Raw genomic sequence first — 23842 nt, 5'->3', positions numbered from 1 at the left:
TTTTTTTAAAGATAGAAGACTATTGATTTTTAGAGAAATAGAAGACCGCCGTAGCCATAAACAGTACTGTTGGTGAACAGTAAAATTTCGAGCAGATGTAGTTTTGTGAAATAAAAAAAGTAGTTTTATGATTATTAGACAAAAAATAGTGTATTTGTAAAATTAACTCTAATCTTATGTTTGCTTTGTGTCAGCATAATACCGTCCTCCCACTCTCATCTCTCCTGCTCCCTCCTTTCCAACTTTATAAAAGGAGACGATCTCTTGCACCACTCATCCATCCCCCAGCTCCCACAAGGCCATAGACCTCTCTCTCTCTCTCCCTACAGCTACTGTACTGGACATGAAGAGCAGGAAGGGCTATGGGCAGCAGGGCCATCTGCTGAGCCCGGTGGGCAATCCACCATCGGACAACGAGTCCGGAGCCGCCGCGGCAGCAGCGGCTTCCGGGTGCGGGAGCAGCGCGGGGTATGGCTGCGGCGGTGGCGGCGACTCGCCGGCCAAGGAGCAAGACCGGTTCCTGCCCATCGCGAACGTGTCGCGCATCATGAAGCGGTCGCTGCCGGCCAACGCCAAGATCTCCAAGGAGGCCAAGGAGACGGTGCAGGAGTGCGTCTCCGAGTTCATCAGCTTCGTCACGGGCGAGGCCTCCGACAAGTGCCAGCGCGAGAAGCGCAAGACCGTCAACGGCGACGACCTGCTCTGGGCCATGACCACGCTGGGTTTCGAGGCCTACGTCGGCCCGCTCAAGTCCTACCTCAACCGGTTCCGCGAGGCCGAGGGCGAGAAGGCCGCCGTCCTCGGTGCTGGCGGGCGCCATGGCGATGGCGCCGCGGACGACGTCGTCGCGCACGGTGGCGGTCCGCTCCCTGCAGGCGCCCTCGCGCCGCCTGGGGCCGGTGACCGCGTTGGCAGCGCGGTCCACGACGGCGGCGACGCCGGTGGCCACGACGCGCACGTCGGGCTCATGATGGGGGTCAGCGTCGGGTTCAGCGCGGGGGGCGGGACGTCGTACTACACGGCAGCGGCGGGAGGCGGGAAGGCGTACGGCGGGGAGGGGTCGAAGGTGGTGGAGTTCGATGCCATCGGCGGCGAGGAGGAGAACGGCCACGGCGGCGTGCAGAGGGGGTTCGGCGGCCACCTCCACGGCGCCGTGCAATGGTGAAAGGACTTAACTAGGTGTAGGGCGGAGGCATGTGCATGGTGCTGCTGCACCTGTGCACTGATTCCTAATTAATTTGCGTGTTCTTGCTGTTGTTAATCAGCAGTAATACTTTGACACGTCTCCTAAATTTCAGTCACGGGGATTGATGTCTTAGTCGATGAAGAACGGTTGCCGCCGGCGTGGTTAGGGGAAGGATTCTATTTCTGATGGGATGCAGGCTTAGAGGGAGGTCGTGAGGGTAAGCTGGTCCAGTGGAAGATGCAGGTGCATGGGCGGAGCGGCGGAAACCCCGTCGATCGTGGTTGGCAGAGGACTGCTAGTGGGTGGTGTTACGGTGAGAGAGAGTAGAGATGGTCTAACTAAGTCATGTTAGTACAGTGATAGATCAGAAGCGTCATCGGAGATGGGTGAAGGCAGAGGAAAGTGGGGAAGCGAGTCGGCATCAAAAGAGAGCACGAGAGCAAGAGTAGGAGATTGAAGATGGTTGTGAGTCGTTGAATATGTCATAGCCGTGAATTGAATTTTTTTTTTGAAAAACAATATTCTCACCCATAATTTGAGTCTGCTTTTGCATCAAATGTTTCATGAGTTAAATTTGAATTTGAACTAGAAAGATTTCTCTTGGCCTGGGATAAACTTAACGGCAAATCGCATTGAATTGTGACATGTCAACTGCATACTCTGCTGCCCGGGATTAATTTGTCAATAGTAAGAGCACAGTGAAAAAAGTAGAACTAATCCACACGATGCTGCACTAGTTAGTGTAAGTCAAACTATGACATTCAAGAAATTAATCCGATGCGGCACCCTTTACTGGATTATGAACGATATAATTGCCAATTGCCACCTCCAAATTACACTTGAGCTACAGAATCTTAGAGACTCGTACTACACATTTCCTAAGGGATAATGCTCGATTTTTTTTAAGGAACCAACAGAAGAACAGTCTGTTATATTGATCAGACAAAAGAGTACGACGGGCTAAACAAAAAGTTTTAGTGGAGGAACCAAAAAATTTTAGGGGAGGGTTCCAGGACAACAAAAGCCTACTCTCATAAAATAAGACATCGAAGGTGGCCCAGGTTAAGCTAATAAATAGCTTTAGTAGCAGCTGCTATAGCGCCTGCTATTACAGTCACAGATATCTGCCACTACCGTGTTAAGGTAGCATATTAAATATAGCGGTTTGTAACTTAGCGACACTAATAATAGTTAGTGGACGTTATTGCGAGCTGTAATAGCAATTAGCAGCCTACTATTGCATGCTACAATAGCAATTATCCTTGCTCATATGGTTAGCTCTAGCCTCGGGATGCCGTTGATTTATTTTGTCTTTACATCTTTAAATTTAGGATTTAGCATTTCTATTATTCAGACTGACGAGGGAAACTTGATGCTTGTTTCTTCTTTTTAAGTTATATACTTAAATATTTGCAACTTCATATGGATTTATCATTTATTTGTTATCTAGTTACTAATTGTTATTTTATCATATTATTAAATCAAATATCATGATCTATGCTCAAAACAGTAAGTATTTTTAAAATTCTGCTATTGAAACTTAGCATATGTAATATCGTCTACTATTCGCAATCCGTTACCTGACACCAATTCGCTAACATACCGTTATCTGCTATTTATTAGCTTGATCCACGTGGAGACCTCATCCTTAATTGCTTGTGATAATTACTCGAAACTAACATGATAACTCGAGATCGATGTTCATCCTCTTAGGAACATGGAAAGTTAATTTGCAGCCTCTTCATCGTTACGATGTACGCAGCCTGGTGTGATCGATGTTCATCGAAGAACAATGTTTATGGATCCAATTATCAAATTGGGCAGGCGTTGATCTGCACAGGAAGGAATCAAGTGAGGTAGCTCAGGAAGTGCGACTTGTACGCGTCCATGTGCGCCGGATGCAGCGACATGGACGCCTGGACGCCGCCGGCGCCGGAGCCGTCGCCGCCCTTCTTTCCGGCGACGAGCACCATCTGCCCCGTCGTTGTTCATGGAGACCAGCTCCGTCCTGCCGAGCGGGCCCCACCCGAAGTCGGCCGCGTCGTACGCCGGGAACCTCGTGGACCCGGCCACGTTCACCAAACGGTCCATGTCCACCCGCCGAGACACTGTGCCCATCCAGTCCCACCCGGCCAGCGGTTCCTCCGCCGCGCGCCGGACCTTCTCCGCCACCCCCTGCGCAGCGCGCGCGAGCCCGCCCTCTCCCGCGAGGAGGTCCCGCGCGGTCGCCGTGGCCAGGCACCCGGTGGTGCATGTCCCGAAGTAGCGGTCCCCCGGCGGCGGGTCCAGGCGGGCGCGGCAGTCGGCGAAGAAGAAGAGGTAGACCTCGTCGTCCGGGGAGATGATGTCCTGGTGCTTGGCGCGGACGAAGGACACCCACGCGAGCGCCGGGACAGCGACAAAGCCGGACGGCGGGGCAGTGAGGTCGGAGATGCGCTGCTTCAGGCGGTGCACCTCAGCACCTGCTGCGCGGAGACGGTGAACGTCCGGCGGGAGAGGTTCGAGCGGATGAGGAACCCCGCCACGGTGGTCTGCATGCGGGGGTGGCGCCAAAAATCTTACTCCATCCCAAAATATAGGATATTAGTATTTAGAAAAATCAAATTTTATGAATTTTAATCAATAATTAGTCAAATTATACACATATTTTAATATACAAAAGGTATATCAACATATCCGTATTTTATATATCTTTTAATATGATATTAATTTTTAGTAATTAATAATATATTATAAAATAAATTAATGGTTAAATATATTTTATTTTATTTTAAATTTTAATACACCCTATATTTTAGTATAAAAGAAGTGTTACAACTTGTAGAACCAAAAGGGAAAAGAGAGCGAGCGAGAGAGCATTGCGCAACTTGGTCCTTGGTGTCCGGATTAATGGCCATCTCCAAGCTCTGATATGAGCTGGGCCCTTTTTGTCTAAAAGAAAAAACTGGCCCCATTTGAACAATGAACCGATGATCTTGGACCTTTTACTTTTTAAAAAAATTGTAAGTATATATGTTTAATTCTGAAAAATTGCAGACCTACCTTTCAATGGACGACAAGTATGCTTTTGCGCTTTCAACGGGCGACAAATAGTCTGTCGCTCTTCCAACGAGCAATAAAAATTTAGATATGTAATTTTTTATATATATTTGCAAAAAAATTATTTAAAAAATAAAAAATTCGGGGATCTTGCGCACTTTTTTTGAGGAATTTTTGCAGTTTTTTTGCAAGTATGTATTCTATGTTTGATGAGGGATATATTATTGAAAAAAACACCAAAAATGAATTATGTAGTTTTATATTAGCACTCAAATTTAGATCAATCAATAATAAATCTTACATGCAACTAAACTTTACCTTTCCACAGGAGATATAATTGTATAAGCAAACTCTATTTGCTTCATGGATTCTAGTGAGAAAGCCTTGTGGCAACGGAAGTCAAAGTCACACAAGGATTTTAGCAACAAAAAAAAAAAAACTTTAGTTGAACTGCGGTGTGCGGCAGTGCGCCGCTTGGCTTTGTGCAGCACACCTAGGCGCAAGCGCGACACGCGAACGGCGGGATGCTTCCAGCTCTGGCTCCGTCGCCGTCGCCGTCGACGAAGATGAACACGCGCTGGATGAGCGGGAACGTTACCCACTGCGCGTCCAGTGCGGACAGCCGAAGCGGGTCTCCTCGAGGATCTTGGCGAACGACGACATGGCGAACTGGGACTAGTTTGTTGGTGGCGGGCGCCTGCCGGGGCGGGAGTGGCGGCTTAGATTTTTCTCTGACGCTGAGATTTCGTCTTGCACTGACGCCGTCGCTGTCGAGGGAAGGAGAAAAAGATGGCTGCTTGCTCTGAAGTCTGAATGGTGGCTATGTGTTTGTCTGCTTTTGTAGTGCGGTGCCAGCGATGTTTGGGCGCTAAATCAGTTACTATTCCAATAATACCACACGGCCTACTAGAGCTCATCCTAAGACTATTCCAAAGAGTTTCTTTTCGGGGGCGAAAATTCTGTTGTGAAGAGATTTTTTTTTCTTCAGCGTTCCAACGGTTTTCCTTTACGGTTTCTGTCACGAAGGGATTCACAGGGTCATTCCTTTCAAGACGGGATTCTCTCTCATTTCTCTTCACGATTTCCTTCAATTCCGTCGTGAAGTGATTTTTTTTTTCTTCAGCGTTCCAACAGTTTTCCTTCACGATTTCCGTCACGAAGGGATTCACAGGGTCATTCCTTTTAAGACGGGATTATCTCTCATTTCTCTTCGCGATTTTTTTCGAAGGAAAGATGTTAGAGATGAGAAAAAATAAAAGAAAGAGAAATAAGAAAAGGAATCGAAAAAGAAACAAAATAAAGAGAATATGGTCGAAGGAGATCTAATGTTCAGAGTAGAATTCATTTGACCTCGAGCATCATTCCTTGCCCTTGACTCCAACTTCCAATTATACTATATAGAATCGTGGCCAGAGCCTCCCACTGAGCTAGCAGTATTGACTAATTGTATTATATCTACCACTGCAAAACTACTATTCTGCCAACCCACTTAGATTATACCTTAAATGTGATGATTATTTTTACTAACATATATAATCATCATGATTATATCTACTAACTAACCATCTAGTTATGAATTAGACAAAGAATAAAACATATAATCACTATCATAGCATACATTGATGGTTGTAGATCCAATTTGAACCTCGATCTAGTTAGAACACATGAAGGTCTAACTAGATCGCTTAGACTATTCTAAATTAGCTTAGACAACTAAAATTAAGGTTGGACAAGTTTCACTAAGATTGATTTTGGACTTGAGACCTATGACTTTGACGCCTGAGACGTCGAGGGGGGTTTCCTATTTATAGTGCAAGGAGGCGGTGGTGACCGCTAGGGGCAAACGCTAGCTGTGTCATGTGAAAGGATTGAATGGTCCAAGAGAAGGATGAATTGAGCTCTAATTAAAAATTAATTCTACTAAATTTTAAAACAAGTAGCAACCTTAATCGAGGAATTTTCACTCCCCTTAATCCTCGTTGGAGCATCCACCAAGACTCAAGTGCTCCCTCATGATTATCACTTCTCTATCTCCGGATTGGCGGGTATCAAACCAAATATATTACTTTTCTCGAGCCCCCCACAAGAACTCCAAGAGCTCACCAAGATACCTTCAATCACAAAAGATCGACTAGGTATTGCCAACCACTAAAAGTAACAAGCCAATAGCTTCACTTGATTAAGATCAAGCTTAAACTATAGCTAGATGTATACTTGATACTCTCTATATACTAATGATATCCTTAATATTCAATTAAGAACTTTGCATCACTCTAGTGCACTCTCTAGCTTTTTGAGGACACACAATGTATAGGCTCCTCTGGGTAAGCAAGAATACTTAGTGAGACGAAATGATGGGGTATTTATAGGTTAGAGGTCTAAATCTAGAGAAAATCTACGATTTGCCATCGAATAACTACTGATTCTACAATCCGCCATCGAATAAATTTTGTTTACTTCTATACCATCGAATAAATGTTTCAGTTCCTTATATGCCATCGGCTTCCGATACTACTCCCCACTGCACTGTTCATGAACAGTATCCGTGAATAAAAAAAGTCACAAAAAATATGTCAATTTTGTGCACGCTCTATAATTCATAATCAATCCGTTTTAACTGTATTCACCTAAAAATACTGTATAAAATTCAAACTAAAATTCTTCAAAATGTACTACTTTTGTAACTTCTTGCAATTTTTAAGCCTCATAAAAATTTACAAAAAATCTGAGAAAATTTACTAATATTCCTCTAATGTGATGTAATAATTTCTAAAATTATCTCCCGCGGTGAAAAAATTAGTTCTTTGTAATGCACAGTATTACAAAAGTAGCTCATTTTGAGAAATTTTAGTTTGAATTTTACACAGTATTTTTAGGTGAATACAGTTAAAATGGGTTGATTATGAATTATAGAGCGTGCACAAAAATCGACATATTTTTTTGTGACTTTTTTTATTCTCGGGGTACTGTTCATGAACAGTATAGCGGATGGCAGTATCGGAAGCCGATGGCATATAAGGAACTGAAACATTTATTCGATGGTATAGAAGTAAACAGAATTTATTCGATGGCGGATTGTAGAATCAGTAGTTATTCAATGGCGAATTGTAGATTTTCTCCTAAATCTAACCGTTACCCAACTACCCATTTTTTCTGTGAACACTGGATGATTCGGTGTACATCATCTTATACACTGGACCATCCGGTGTGTACAATTTTTAATGCTCACACTATGTCAGTTGTCATTAATCGTTACTGCTGAGAAATACTTTGGTACTCCTGCTGTCCACACACCAGACCATCCGGTGAGTAGTATCTCCACTATGCCAAAAATCAATTCTCCTAGAAAATGCTCTGGTGTTGCATCTCATTGAACACTGGACCATCCGGTGTATTCAACTCCATCTTCTGTGAATTTGCACAAGTCCTGTAAAATGCTCCGATGTTCTCTTCACTTTAATATCAGACCATCTGATGTTGACTTGTATTTTTTCCAGCCAAAAATGCTCCGGTGAAAATAACTTGTTGATCGTCGGACCATCCGATGTACTTATCATCTCTCTGACCTAAGCCAAGAATGCTCAGTGAGTTTAACTCATCGATCGTTGGGCCATCCGGTGAGAACATATTTTTCTGAGCTCGTCCAATTCAAACTTTCTTGAGCTCTAACTTCTCGACATCCCAACCATGGTCGTCTCTGAGCTACCTAGTGATAAAATTTTATAAGTGTGCATCTAACTAAGTCTAGACTCAATTAGATCAAACTACTACTCTTGGCCACTCTTTACAGTACGGTCAAAAGATTAAGAAAAGAGACATATACTACTCTAAGTGTTATTCATCTCCTTATGACACTTAGAACTAGAAGATTCTTAATCTTTATGCTCATATCCTTTGGTTGTCCATAGAATCAACTTAAGGACTGAGAATACCCTATCATTATGAACTAAAATTTTGATACCCTTCAAAACAAACTTGTTAGTCACGATGATACGTTTATCATTAATCACCAAAACACTTACCACTTACCTAGGGGCCTAGATGCTACAATATCTCTTTTTTTGGTGATTGATGACAACACAAATTAGAAGATTAAGATATGAATTGAAGTACACCCTATCAAACTAGGCAATTGACAGCATAAAACAATTAAACAAGAGAAAGCCTAATACTAGGACAACCTATCATGCTATTACAATAAGAAATAAATCGAGGACGAAAAGAAACATAATATGATGACAAGCGAAGCACGTCAATAGAGAGAGCTAAATAGTCTGTCATTACATCAAAATCCATAAACATCCAACAAGCAGAACCTAACTACCGAAGCGCCTAAGCTATGCTCCCCCTGCAACTAAGAAACTCTATATACACTTTCAACTCCCTTAACACCAGACTATCTCCCCTTTTGGAATCTAAGCACAAAAAAGAGAACACATCTTAACACCTGGGGCCGGAGGAGAAAGAGGAGCTAACACTACTGAAGAAGGGTGCACCACAAACTAAGAGCCGGTATATGACTCAAAGTCAGACATGAAAGAATCGAGCTCGGTGGCAGCAGCATCGACGATAGGTGAGAGCGATCATGCTGAAGGCTGACCAGAACCTGAAGGAGCAGGAACCTCTAACAACACTGCGTCGGGACAAGGGACGGAGCTGGAAGTACCATGACCCTGAGCTGCCAAATCCTGAAGTGTGACATCGAGCAAATCAAACATTGGCTGCACAATTAGAGGAGGCTCAACTGGCAGCTGTTGAATAGGGATGGTAGGCTACGGTGAGTCCTCAAAACTGAGACGTCCAGTAGTCAAAGGTGTCATCAACAGAGTAAACACTGACCTTTGAGAAGTCCCGATAGGCTGAGAAAAGACTTCGATAGAGAAAAGTAGTGAAAGCGGGAAGCCTAGCACCAGAGTACCTAAAAGACCGCTTACACTGCTTGGGAGAGGACTCAAGGCTGAAGCATGTGCTTGAGGTGTTGTTGAGAATTGTAGACTAGAAGCTTGAAATAGAGAGCTGAAACAACCTGAGGTGAAGCTGAACATCCTGTTGTTGTTCTCTCTATCAGCCTAAAGTGCTGCAAACATAGCATGATGCAGCTGCTGGAGTGACTGCATAGGCACTAACTGTTGCTCCTGCTAGCGGAACATATCTGCATGTAGCTTCGCCTGCATCTCTGCTTATATTGTCTGCTGCTACTGCATTTGTTGAAGGATGAGAGCGAGCTCAGATAGCTGAGCAGCATGAGTCATGGGAAGTGTTGTCTCAGGTGTTGAAGAGGGGGGCACTGAGGTCTATGGTGCAGCTTGGGAGGAACCTCCTGCCTCGACATCGTGTGACCGGGTGACTAGAGGAAAGTACTCAACATCATCAGAGTCTGACTCGTTAGAGCATCTCCAACCAAGCCCTCATATTTGACCCCATATTCCTCTTATTTAGGGGCTCCTCATCCAGATTTCATCCACTATTTCTCAACATGTTCTAACCGACCCCTCATATTTGACCCCCTATATTCGAATCACCTCTATTTTATTAATATCAGGTAACTCTCTCTCCTCTCTCTCCCCTCTCTTCCTCTCTCTCTCCCCTCTCTCCCAAATGAGGGGTTGGATGAGGAACTCCTAAATGTAGGGGGTGAGGGAGGAGATTTGAGGGCTCCTCAAATAAAGGGGGTCGGATAAGGGGTCGGTTGGAGATCAATTTTCATCGTTTTTTCCTCAAATATAGGATAGGGGGTGAGAAGAGGACTTGGTTGGAGATGCTCTTATCACTGTTAATGTCGAAGATAACATGTGGAAGCTCTGCCTCGACCTCAGTCAGGGCTTGGTTCTCAATAGTTGCCTTGAACATAAAACATAGCACGCTGACCATAGCGTTTGTCTGAAGGTGCAGTAGGTGAGTACTGCCTGAAGTACGTCGTTGAAAACTCGTAGGTCTGAAGATACTCAGGGAACCTGGCCGAGTGAGCTAGCATATATGAAATCATATGTGTATAGAGCTATTGTCTGGCCATCATCATCCCATCAGCTACCGCATCCTCTATCTCACACACAATCAAATCCACGATATCAAACTGCTGGTGAGTGAGGATGGAGAGAATTAGCTATTGCTATAAACTAGTGATGGCCTTTGCATATCCAACTCTCGGCAACAAGATGCGTCTCATGGCCATGTGATAAAGTTCGCCTCAGGTGTCAACATATATGTTAGTCTCGGTAAACCTGGGGCGAAAGGTTGCATGAACAAAGGTCGGATTCTCATCATCTGTAAGGAAAACACAACCAACTAGAGAACGGCGAGGGGGTTTGGCGTTTGGATGAACGATCTCGTGCAGATACTTAGAACTCACCTGAACCTCCAAAGCCTCGAGAATGTTGTTCCTATAAAGCCTGATCTGCTTGCCCTAGAACATAAACTGAATGTAGTTCCTCTATGGTGCAATCCATACTATAGCGTAGAACACTCTAATCCACTCCTTAACATTTTTGTTCACATCTTTGAGCAGATCTGAAAGACCTGGGAAGGCATCAAATGTTGCTTCATATCTACTCCACCTGACGCCAACTGCAAGTAGTGCCAGTTAAGCGTCTTATGCTCACTAAAATTGACATTCCTTCTGAGATAAGACACTTAGAAGCTCTCCTGCAGCACTGTCCAAAACCCGGGATTTACCCCTTCATCTCTGTTTGGGGGTAAACCACTCACTGATCGATACAAACCTCAGCTTCTTACTCCTCGGAGATTTGTAAGCTGTCAAGTCAAGCAGGCGAATCTCTACCTCAGGCGTCTGCTCTGACTACTGCTAAGTCTACTCCTCCTCCTCTTGATGCTCTAGCTCTTGACGAGCCCTCTTCTGGCTGCCTGACTAGCTGGAAGGCATTGAGCCTAACACCATGGTAGAACAAGTGTGGGTGGACCGACGTGGCGGAGAAGCAACATCTCTGATCTGAAAGCCTCGTTGAACATCTGACGCATCTGCTGCTGCAAAGGCTTGATCCCACTCTTTCTGAGCCTTTGTCTTCTTCTTTTTTGGCTACTCAATGGCCTTGCCCTTGTCGCAGTGCTCATGACCCATCTAATAGATCAAACATGAATAGCATGATGAGCGTACGCGCTGGGTTTAAGAAATTTGAATGAATTCAACTCGAATTTGAATCCTAAGCATGCATTTGATGTGAATTTGGATGAAAATGCTATGAATTCAAGTTTGCAACACTAGACATTGATCAACTGGAAAGGATTTTACTCTAATTGCAACAAACTGATCCAATTTGAGTGAAATTTGGGCAAATTTCATGAAATTGGCACAAGATCAAACTAGGGCTTGCACAAATTGAGGAATTAGCTGAATTGAGTGCTCACCTCAAGATTTAGAGAGGTCGGCAACGGTGACAGAGCTAGGGCTATGGCGGCTCTAGCACGCGAGCGGCATAGTGGCACAACTGCTGGAGGCTCTAGGCGCGTGAGCAATAGGGTGACGATGCTGGACAACTACGACTGAGCGACGAGCCTATGGCGGTGACGCGAGTCGTTGAATTAGCACGGGAACTCGGGCGGCGATGCGACAGCAGATCAAAACAGAGAGAAAACTGTCGAGCCCAGGAAGAAATATGACAGGTGGGTCCCATGAAAACTGTGAGCATCGTAAGGTCTGGTGATCATCTGACTGAACACTGGACCAATTTCCAGGTGAATATGCAAATCTAAGTCAAACTCAAACTTTTGAGCACCAGATAAGCTGTTGTCCACATCGTTGGTACACCGAACCTTTTACGAAGGAAATTCCAATATGAACACTGGAAGGTCCGGTGATAGAAAAATTGAACTCGCCGAACTATTTCTCAGACCTTCTGATTTTGCTGCCACTGACTGAACACTAGAAGGTCCTGTGATTAACATACAACACACGACATACCTTTTTTCATGGATTTTGCAAAGCTGATAGAACAAAACGCCGGATGATCCGTTGAGAAGAAAGAAAGGAACATTGAACCATCTGGTGAGAAGAAAAACTCTCTACTAAACTAAAAACTCTCACCGAACCCAAACTTTAAATAACCACTCAACAAAAACACATGTTTGGGCCAGTTTGAGTGAAGGCCTTACCCTCTTAAACACTCATTTACAAATATTTTCCCAAAGAGGCTATACTGTACATAATTTTCGCAATAGGCAATAAGAACCAATAAAGAAAGAAGGGAGAAAACTACAAGAAAATATATGAACCATATTGCTTATGAATTCAAAGATTAAGACATTAAATTCACTAGGACATGACTCAATAGGTACTAAGCACAAACATCTATTTAATCACACTTATAGAAGTGTATGTCCACTTTGAAAGTGAATAACAATCTTAAAGAGTGATATTCTCATTTGTGATCTCTCTACTGCCAATGCACATACAATGCAAAACATGTGCAAGTAAACATGAGTGCAAGCTTTATGACATGTGAATGCATGACATAAAATAAATCTATCTTGTCATATTACTTCCCTTCTCAATCTTCTTCATGGTGAACCCAACAACATATCATGAGTGAAACTAGGGGGCCACCAACTCAAACAAAACTCATATTTACCAATATATTGAGAAGGTTAGACAAGCATATATCTTGAATGCATCTATATGACAAGGCATCACATGACGTTTGAAGTATTTATCACATTCAACTCACTTCGTAATCTATAAAAAGTAGCTTCATCTAAAGGTTTTGTGAAGATATCCGTCAATTGATCTTCCGACCTTACACTACTAAGAGAAATACTCCCTCTGGTTGTAAATATAGGTCGTTTTAGCCTCATCAACTATTCTCTAAATATAAGTCATTCTCGAATTTCTATGTATTTTTTCTCTTTTGTTCCCGTCTTGCCCTTGTTTAATAAATACTATCACTCTCACAAATGAATGAATTATCTTTTTCAATGCAGAATAAATGAAGGACAACAAGATCATTTGATCTACTTTCTTAATCCTTGTACACAAGTCTAAAACGAACTACATTTGCAATCGGAGGGAGTATCATTTTTAGGCGCATGATCTATAAGGAAGTGATAGCGGATATCAATATGCTTTTGTGCGAGAGTGTTGAACGGCATTGTTTGCAAGTTTTATGACACTCTCGTTGTCACAAAGGAGTAGAAACTTATCTAAACGAGCACCAAAGTCTAACAAGGTTTTCTTCATATAGAGGATTTGATCGCAACATGCTCTGGCGGCTATGTATTCGACTTATACGGTGGACAAGGCTACGGAGTTTTGCTTCTTAGAACACCATGAAACTAGGGACTACCATAGCAAATGACACCCACCCGAAGTACTCTTACGATCCACACAGCATCCGACAAAGTTTGAATCCGAGCAACCTAAGAGTAAGAAACTAGCGTCTTTGGGGCACCACAATCCTATGCTAGGTATATGCTTTAGGTATCTAAGGATCCTCTTAACCGCGCTAAGATGCGACTCCTTATGATTAGCTTGAAAATGAGCGCACATGCATACACTAAATATAATATCGGGCCTAGATACAGTAAGGTAAAGAAGTGACCCAATAATAGAGCGATAAAGATTTTGGTCAACCGGTTTACCCATTTCATCCATACCGAGATGTCCATTGGTAAGCATTGGAGTTTGGATTAGCTTGCTATCATCCATCTTGAACTTTTTAAGGATATCTTTCGTGTACTTCTCTTGATGATTGAATGTCACTTCCTTCAATTGCTTGATTTGAAATCTAAAGAAGTAGTTGAGCTCACCAATCATCAACATCTCAAACTCTCTAGACATCATGTCACCAAATTCTTTGCAAAACTCTTTATTAGTTAAATCAAATATTATATCATCAACATAGATTTGATATAAAAAAAAACTCATTGTCGATGATCTTTATAAACAATATAGTGTCTGCCCTCCCAATCTTGAATTCTTGGTTGATGAAGAAATCACGTAGGCATTCATACTAAATTCTTGGGTCTTGCTTGAGTCTGTAAAGCGTCTTGTGCAACCTATAAACATGATTAGAATATCTAGGATCATCAAAACTGGAGGTTTTTCAACATAAACGAGTTCGTTAATGAAGCCATATAAGAAAGCACTTTTCGCATCCATTTGATAAAGCTTAATATTATAGTTTGAAGCTAATGCAAGAAGGATATAGATGACTTCAAACTTTGCCACGTGAGCAAATATTTTACCAAAATCTAACCCTTCAACTTGTGCAAATCCTTGTGTGACAAGTCTTGCCTTATTGCTACCACTACACCATGTTCATCTTACTTGTTGTGGAATACCCACTTGGTTCCAATCATATTCTTGTCTTGAAGCATCTCTTCTAGTATCTATACTTCATTGCGGGTGAAGTTGTTGAGTTTTTCTTGCATAGCAATCACCCAATCTAGATCTTTAAAAGACTCATCTACATGTGTGAGTTCTAAACAAGAGATAAAAGAGTAATGTTAACAAAATAAAGTATATTGATGAGAGCGAGTTCTTACTCCGCTAGATGGAGTCCCAATGATAAAGTCAATAGGGTGATCCTTAGAAATATGCGATTGTTTCACTTGTGGTTCTTAAGGTGTATTTTGAGGTGGTATAACATCTTGAGTTTGAGCTTGAGCTTCCTCTAAAGAGATATGGACATCTTGTGTTGGAAGTGATTGATCACCTTGTTCATCATCTTGATCAACTTGAGGTGCCATGGATGTATGTAGAGTGAAAGTAGAAGGTACATCTTCATCATCATCCTTTGGCTTGATATCCTCAATTGCCATCTTCTTTATTGCTTCTCTCAAAGGTTCATCACCTACATTATCAAATGAAACACCTTCTCCTTCAGAGCTATTAGATTCATCAAACTTCACATCACATTTTTTTTTCAACAAAATCAGTGGCATTATTGAATACTCGATATGCTTTGGAGTTAGATGCATAACCAACAAGAAAACCAATATCACAATAATACTCAAACTTCCCTAGACACTCTCTTTCCTTGAAGATGAAACACTTACACCCAAACACCAGGAAGTAGAAGATATTGAGTTTCCTCCTAATGAGAACCTCGTTTGGCGTCTTCTTCAAGACTCGGTGGAGGTACACTCGGTTGGATGTATGACACGTCGTGTTGATTGCTTTCACTCAAAACTTCTCCGGTGCACCATACTCATCCAATACTCCTTTTGTAAGAGTGATCAATATCTTATTCTTCCTCTCTATCACGCCATTTTATTGAGGGTGTAGGTTGATGAGAACTCATGCTTGACGCCTCTATCATCACAAAATTCTTCAATTTTTTTGTTTTTGAACTCCATCCCGTTGTCACTCTGGATCTTCACAAGTGTGGCCTCAAATTCATTTTGAGCTCTTTTAGTGAACTTCTTGAAGATACTAATGTCTTGCTCTTGTCATTAAAAAGAAAGTCCAAGTGTATCTTGTATAATCATCAACAATAACAAGACAGTATAGATTACTACCAAGACTTTTGTAGGTAGTTATTCCGAAGAGTTTCATATGTATAAGCTATGGGGGTCTTGTTGTAGACCTCATGGGATTGTATGGGTAAGAGCTTGCAACTTGCTTTCCCGCTTGGCAAGTACTACACAACTTGTCCTTCTCGAATACCACATTCTTCAAACCAATCACCATTCTATTTTTGAATACCTTCTTGAGTTGGCTCATTCCAATTTGTGCAAGCCGACGATACCAAAGCCAACCCATTAAAGTCTTTGTAAAGAGGTATGTTGTCAAGCTAGCTTCATTAGAGGAAAATCCACAAGATAGATATACCCATGTATAAAACCTTTAAAGATTAGATCATTGTGCTTCTTTCTAGTTATGATAACATCAATATCATTAAATAAGCATGTGAAGTCTAAATTACATAGTTAAGCTATGAAAAGCAAATTAAATTAATAGACTCTACTAAAAGAATATTGGAGATTGCAACCTTACCCAAACATACCATATTTGCCTTAAAATTATCACCACATGTGACTTTGTCATGAAAACCTACTTCATCTTTTTAGTGAGGTGAATATCTTTACATTACCGGTTATATGTTATGTACATTCACTTTCAAGCACATAATGCTTACTATCGACTTTATAGTTCACCTACACATAAGAGATCAAACTTATTGTTTAGGTACCAAACAAGTTTGGTACCCTTGACGTGAGACACAAGAGATTTAGGTATCCAAAGTTGCCTAGGAAACTTGTCCTTAGCTTGAGTTACAATAAATTTGGCTATAACTTTTCTATTTTTAAGCTTATGCAATAGGAAATGATGATCATTAAAAGTGTACTTATATTTAGAAGGCAAAGTAGGGAGGGGTTTAGTAGGAATTAGATATTCCATTGTGTGATGGCCGGTGACTTCACAATATGGGAAATATGAACCAACTTACTGGATGAGGCAACTCTTGATTTCCGGTGACTTGGTGATCTTCTCCACCGGGTTGGGGAAGCACCTAAGACATCTCTTGTTATATTATATTGCATTCTTCATGAGGATTTTTTTTGCTTGTACTCCCCCTTAGTCAATCAGGCCACACACAAATTGAGACTTGCAATCTTATCTTTGAGCTCTTGCTTCCTTGCATGGTTAGTCTCAGAAAATAATATATTATCACATGAAGATGAGTAAGGTATATCAAGAAGATCATCATAATAAGTAGATGTATTAACCTTAACAATATCAATAGTAAGCAATTTATTAATGCTAGGATCAATGACATCATAAGCTAACTCAAGTTCTTGATATTTGTTTTTAAGTCTACATGATCAAGTTTTAGCTTCTTATTGCTCTCTTCAAGAGACTTACTAGACGCAACAACTTCATCATATTTTTAAGCATATTGTTGTATTTAGCAAATAACTTATCATGACTAGAGCTAAGCTTAGCATTAATATTTTCAAGAGACTTGATTTAGCTTTTTGCTTCTTGATGATAATAGCGTAGTCTTTGAAAAGCTTAGATAGATCATTAGGAGAAAGACTATCATCATCACTACTACTATCATCTTCCTCACTACTCACCTTGTTGTTACCTTTTGTCATGAGGCACATAGGCGGTGGAGGAAGTGGTGGATCATTGATGGTGCGAGACACGTAAAGTTGTTGTCTTCATTATCACTTAAATCATCACTTGAGCTCTCGTCAGAGATCCATTCACCAACAATGTAAGCCTTTCGACCTTCACCACTTGCATAATTTTGCTTGCTCTTGGTTTTGTTTCTCTTATCAGGATGAGGACAATCATATGACATGCGTCTATAGTCACCACAATTATAGCACTTATTCTTGTCTCCATAACCGGTCTTGTCAAATTTTCTTAGGTGAAATTTGTTCTTCTTGGGATCATAGTTGTAACCCTTCTTGCCCAACTTGGATATCATCCTTGTGGTTCTTCTCATGAGGAGGGAAAACTCGGTGTCGGATTTGTCATCATCATCATCTTCATCACTTTCACTTGATGATGAAAGCTTCATCTTTTTCTTCTTCTTGTCACCCATCTTGGCTTTGAGAGCAAGATTATTCTTAGATGAAGAGTGATCACCTTGATCTTCAAATAAGAACATCTCATGAACACAAATCTTCCTAACTGTATCGGTGACGATCATGTCATTGATGTCCCTTTCATGAAGAAGATAGATGATGATGTTGTATTGCAACTTAGGAAGCACCATCAAGATCCTACGAATAATGTCTTATTTAGAAAATTGAGTAAGTTTAAGAGAATTAATTTCCTCAATAAGCATATTAATACTAGAATACATATCATTGCATAACTCGTTGAGAAACATCTTAAATTGATTAAGATTGTTCATTAGCACATGATATCTTTTCTCTTGGATTTTCCTAGAACTCTCGTGAATTTCATAAAGAATGGTCCAAAAATCATAAGCTAATTCCTTGCTCCCTACTTAGAAAAGACCTCTTTACTAATTCTCTCAAATATAGCATTTCTAGCATTAGGATTTCATCTAACTTGTTTGGTAAAAGGTTGATAAAACCCAATAGAATTGGCTAGCCAAACTTCAAGAAAAATAGCCTTAAGATAGCTTGCCATGTGAACTTTACAATAAGTGAAGTTATTTCCCTCAAACCTTTGCACACTACTTCCATCTCTGGGGGCCATTGCTCTAGGATGTTAAGTCTATCAAGAGATGATACCAATTGAAAGGATCGAATAACCCAAGGAGGGTGAATTAGGCTCTAATTAAAAACTAATTTTACCAAATTCTAAAACAAGTAGCAATCTTAGCCTAGATAGAAAGAGATGCAACTACACGAACAAGCAAACAATTAAACAAGGTAGAACACAAAGTAAATGTGGAATTAGAAGCTTACAAGAATGTAAATGATCAAATTAAATACGGAAAAGTAAAGAGATGAATAAGAAGACACCAATTTTTTCCCTGAGGTATCGAGGATTTGCCACTCTCCCTGGTCCCCATTGGAACATCCACTAAGGATATCGCTCTTGTTTGAGCCACCAAGACTCAAGTGCTCTCTTATGATTGCCACTTCTCTATCTTTAGATTGGCGGGCATTAAACCAAATACATCGCTCTTCTCAAGGCTCCCATAAGAACTTCAAAAACTCACCAAGACACCCCAATCACTAAAGACCGGTTAAGTGTTGCCAACCACTAAGAGTAACAAGCCAATAACTTCACTTGATCAAGATCAAACCTAAACTACAGCTAGATGCACATTTGCTACTCTCTATTTACTAATAATATTCTTAATCTTCAATTAAGAACTTTCAAATCACTCTAGTGCACTCTCTTGCTTCTTGATGATATACACAGTGTATAGGCTCATCTGGGTAAGCAAGAGTACTTAGTGAGACAAAATGAGAGCGTTTAGGCTAGAGTTCTAAATCTAGCTATTACCCAACCAACAACTTTTTCTGTGAACACCGAATTATTTGGTGTACATCATCTAACACACACTGGATCATTCGGTGTGTATAAGTTTTCAAAGCTCACATTATGCCAACTGTCATTAGTCGTTATTGCTGAGAAATGCTCTGGCGCTCCTACTGTCCACACACCAGACCATCTAATGAGTAGCATCTCCACTGTATCGAAAAGCAATTCTCCTGGAAAATGCTTCGGTGTTGCATCCCATTGAACACCGGACCCTCCGGTGTATTCAACTCCATATTCTAAAAATTTGCACAAGTCCTGTAAAATGCTCGAGCGTTCTCTTCACTTTAACACTAGACCATCCTATATTGACTTGTATTTTTTCTTGCCAAAAATGCTCCGATGAGAGTAAGTTGTTGATCGTCGGACCATCTGGTGTACTTATTATCTCTCTGACCCGAGCCCAGAATGCTCCGGTGAGTTTAATTCATTGAGCGCAGGACCATCCGGTGAGAATAAACTTTTCTAAGCTTGTTCAATTCAAACTTTCTTGATATTTAACTTCTCTACATCTTAATCATGGACTTCTTTAAGCTACTTAGCTAGAATTTTGTAAGTGTGCATCTAGTCAAGTCTAGACTCAACTGGATCAAACTATTTCTCATAACTTCTCTTTATAGTACGGTTAAAAGACTAACAAAAAGACATAAACTACTTTAAGTATCCTTCATCTTTTTTTTGACACTTAGAACTAGAAGATCTTTAATTCTGATGCTTATATCCTTTGATCGTCCATAGAATCAACTTAGAGATCAAGAATTCTCAATCATCATTGTAAACTAAATTTTTAATATCTTTAAAAAATAAATTTGTTAGTCAAAATAATACATTTGCCATTAATCACCGAAACACTTATTATTTATCTAGTACCTAAATGCTACAGTCGTGTGAATAGAGGAGGGGGTGTTGCCATGCGGCACACACCAGCCCCTGTGCTGGCGGCCGTCGTCTTCTGTATATCGATTTTCCTCTTTCTAGAAAATGTCCAGAGTTTTCATGTGATCTCAATCCATATAGATTTTCTAAGATATATATTTTAAGAATAAGTCCAAATCTTCGGAGATTCTAAGTACTTTTAAAATATTTCCAGCTGCGGATAGACAGTTTGTAATTTATCCCTTTCTATGATGTGCTTTTCAACCCATTAGAGGATCTAGAACATGTAAGCTCACATAGTGGGCCATGCATATTTCCTTGAGAAGAAGAGTTCGCAGGTTGACTCCCCAGCTATTGTCCAGCTCGACGTCATCTCTTACTCAAGCATTAGGCAGTCAATCGCAGCACCTATGCTGTGGAGCCACGCCAACTCTTTTTTTCGAGTGTACGAATCCGATACAGTACTTATGCAACATACCATAATCACACATACGCATATATACTCTCGAGATTTAATTTAAAAAAAAATACAAACACTAGTACCAAATCTAGAATTCAAACCTAATAGATATATTTCACCATAAATGTCCCGACTAATTAAGCTATCTTCAGATCGCAAATCCACGTCAACTCGATCATGATTCCTCACCTGTTTCAACACTAGCGAAAGTTTTGTAAACACAGCGGGTATTATGAACCGGTGGCCTCAACACAATTTACCCCCAAGGTTCAGCAGCAAAAAGATCAGATAGTCAAATCCTTAAAAGTTCATAAATAAACCCAGAAAACATATAGTATAGCAATCCGTAAGATTTGAATCGTTGCACTGGAAAAATAAAAAATAAAAGAGTCGAATTGTGTCAAATGGCGTAATTCTTTAGAGAAACGTTTAGAGAAGGTGCGATTTGACTCCCTTTTTTCTTGTCTTTTTAGCAGCTAGTAGCTAGTCTGCCTTTCCCTGTGGCAGTTTCTGACTTCGCCATTGATAATGGCGTTGCGTGCTAGTACGTAGCTTCCAAATTAGCAGCCAACAAAATGCTGCGCCTCTCTTACGTGGCGCTGGCAGGAAGGACCCTCGAAGTACACGGGTTAAGCACGAAAATTACACGGACATGCCGACTTGCTGGAAGGGAAATAATAAGATACGAAAGAGAATTAATATATATATATATATAGAAAAACTAGTCTGTACTTCGGATAAAGGAGTATATCCAGTTTATTGATATATATATATTTTAGAATAAGTATAAAAAAATATATCTAATTTATTTATATGATATATCATAATATAGAGTATATACTTCTAAGAAAAATACTAGTGTGTGTGTGTATATATATATATATATATATATATATATATATATATATATATATAAGTATTATGTGAGATAATTTACATGTGGAACTGCTTTTCCGGTTCGGAAGCGGTTGGCCACGGCCACTGCCTACCAAGAGACGTATCACAACAGCTCGCGGTTCACTCTCGACTTGCTCGAATCGAACAAACAACGTACGTGTTCATGTGCCATGTCGATCAAGACACGAACGGCGAGCGGAGCGGCAGCGTCGGCGCGCCGGGTGAAGCGGTGCGTGACCTATCGCACAAGAAGCTGTGCACGCCACGCCACGGCCCGGCCGGCTATAAATGGGACTCGAGGGAAGTGCCATTTCTTCTCTCCTCGCAAACACCTCCGGCCGGCCCGCACACTCAATTCGTTGCACTCCAAGAATCGGACACTCCTAGGCGCCAGCCAGCTACTAATAGCTGTTTGCTGTACGAGGCCGATGGGCGAGGCCGACGTCTCCGGCGCCGCCGCGGTGCTCGTGCTCGCCGTGTCGCGCGTCGTGCCAACGCCGGCGCCGGCGGAGCGGGAAGGGCGCGTGAAGCTGTCCTTCTTCGACACGCCGTGGGTCGTGCTCCCGCCCATCCAGCGGGTGTTCCTGTACGAGCTGCCCGGCGCCGACGAGTTCCCGGCGGTGGCCAAGCGGCTCAAGGAGTCCCTCGCCGCAACGCTCGCGCAGTACCTCCCGCTGGCCGGGAAGCTGACGTACGTAGCGGAGACCGGGGACGTCTTCGTGGACTGCGCCGACGACCCCGGGGTGGCCTTCGTCGAGGCCGAGGGAGACATGGACGTGCGCCGGCTCGCCGGCGACGAGGCACACGACCTCCCTGCGTTCCTCGCTCTGGTGCCGGAGCTCGACGTCAAAGTGCTCCCGGCGCCCGTGCTGTCCGTGCAGGCCACGCAGCTCCGGGACGGTCTGGCCCTCGGCCTGTCCGTGCACCACGCCGTCGCAGACGGGCAGGCGGTGTGGCGGTTCATGCGTGCGTGGGCGTCTGCCTCCCGCGAGGGCTCGCCTGTGACCAAGACCCTCGGCCCGCCGCACTACAGCCGGGACGCCATCCACGTCCCCGGCGGCGACGAGTTTGCGCGCGAGATGCTCAAGGTGGTCGCGCCCAATCTACCCGTGGTACGTAATTTTTTTGTTGCGAAAATAAATTGAGTTCCTTCGTTCGTTGCACCATGCCTGCCGTATACGTACGCCGCGCAGGAGTTGCACTGCTCTGCACGAAACAATTTTTTGTACAACTTCTAGTCATCTAGTGTGTACACCGACGTGAGCAAGCGATTAATGGCATGCGTCGTGTGTGTGTTGGGTGCCGCGACTGACTTGCACACGGAACCGCATGGCATGCAGGCCAACGCGATGAACTACGACTTCGGCCATCGCTTCCGCCTGGCGCGCCGAACATTCTACCTAGCCGCCGACGACATCCGGTCACTGAAGCGGCGCATCGACGCCCTCGCATCGGCCGAGAACGCCGGGGGCAGTGAGACCGCCAGCAGCTGGAAGCCGGTGTCGACGTTCGTGGCGCTGTCGGCGCTGGGCTGGACGGCGTTCGTGCTGTCCAAGGGCCTCGCCGCGGGGGACGACACGTACCTCGTATTCCTGGCCGACCTGCGCGAGCGCCTGGACCCGCCCGTCGGCGATGGGTACCTCGGCAACTGCATCAAGGGCTGCATGGCGACCGCGGACGCCGGGGAGCTCCTCGGCGAGCGCGGGCTCCTGCGCGCGGCGCGAGCAATCCAGGCGGCAGTGGCAGAGATGGAGGCGGCGCCGCTGGCCGGCACGGATCGGTGGATGGAGCGGATGATGAAGCTGCCGTTCGCGCGGGTGGCGAACGTGGCGGCGAGCCCGCGGTTCCGGGTGTACGAGGCTGCAGATCTCGGGTTCGGCCGGCCCGCGCGCGTGGAGCTGGTGTCCATGAACCACGACGGGGAGATGGTGCTTGTCGGCGGCAGGCGCAACGGCGAGGTGCAGCTGTCTGTGTCGCTCGACCCGGCCCGCATGGACGCCTTCAAGGCGCACGTCCTCGCCATCGATTGATCCATCCATATCCCCGCTGCATACTGTGACGCACGTGAAACAGGATCGAGATCCAGATGCTACTGTAGCTACAGTAGAATGCATTTAGGTCTGGTCCGGACCGTTGATTTCACTGGGGGTGCATCAAATTCATATGCTACAGTATATCTACAGTACCTCGCACAGTACCGGAACGCCGAGCATGGAACCAGATTACTGTTGTTATAGTAATATATGATTAACTAATACATATCACTGTAGCACCAGGCTCATTTTACTGTATAACAGTGATCCTCTGCAGAGAATCCGGGTCCCGTGAAACAAGAACGCCATGGGCACATCCATATCATGCTCCTACTAGTGTCATCAACTATTAATTTTGCCGTTTATTTGTTTATTTTTTTCGATCATTTGATTGATTAATAAACTACTTGGTATTTTGGTAA

The 23842-nt window shown here is 43.0% G+C and overlaps 2 protein-coding genes and 1 pseudogene across 2 annotated transcripts; 2 read left to right on the top strand and 1 right to left on the bottom strand.

Moving 5' to 3' along the window:
* The first annotated feature begins 289 nt into the window (after positions 1-289).
* Positions 290-2164, top strand: LOC133894873 (nuclear transcription factor Y subunit B-11-like). Its single transcript, XM_062335055.1, has one exon. The coding sequence runs from the start codon at positions 344-346 to the stop codon at positions 1163-1165; it is 822 nt and encodes a 273-aa protein (XP_062191039.1). The 5' UTR covers positions 290-343; the 3' UTR covers positions 1166-2164.
* Positions 2165-2868: 704 nt separating this feature from the next.
* On the bottom strand, positions 2869-3723 carry LOC133894998 (anthocyanin 5-aromatic acyltransferase-like; annotated as a pseudogene).
* A 17807-nt stretch (positions 3724-21530) lies between these two features.
* Positions 21531-23842, top strand: LOC133896277 (phenolic glucoside malonyltransferase 2-like). The gene is made up of 2 exons (XM_062336850.1): positions 21531-22499; positions 22728-23842. Exons 1-2 carry the CDS (start codon positions 21558-21560, stop codon positions 23415-23417), a joined length of 1632 nt encoding a protein of 543 aa, XP_062192834.1. The 5' UTR covers positions 21531-21557; the 3' UTR covers positions 23418-23842.

The sequence above is a fragment of the Phragmites australis genome, chromosome 16 (assembly GCF_958298935.1).
Source record: "Phragmites australis chromosome 16, lpPhrAust1.1, whole genome shotgun sequence".
NCBI lineage: Eukaryota > Viridiplantae > Streptophyta > Magnoliopsida > Poales > Poaceae > Phragmites > Phragmites australis.
This window is presented reverse-complemented; position numbering and strand designations above follow the sequence as displayed.

Bases quoted from the DNA above. Each gene is read 5' to 3' on its own strand.
- LOC133894873 (XM_062335055.1), top strand. From the start codon at position 344: ATGAAGAGCAGGAAGGGCTATGGGCAGCAGGGCCATCTGCTGAGCCCG.
- LOC133896277 (XM_062336850.1), top strand. From the start codon at position 21,558: ATGTCGATCAAGACACGAACGGCGAGCGGAGCGGCAGCGTCGGCGCGC. The intron at 22,500-22,727 runs GTACGTAATTTT...CATGGCATGCAG, and splicing joins TCGCGCCCAATCTACCCGTG to GCCAACGCGATGAACTACGA.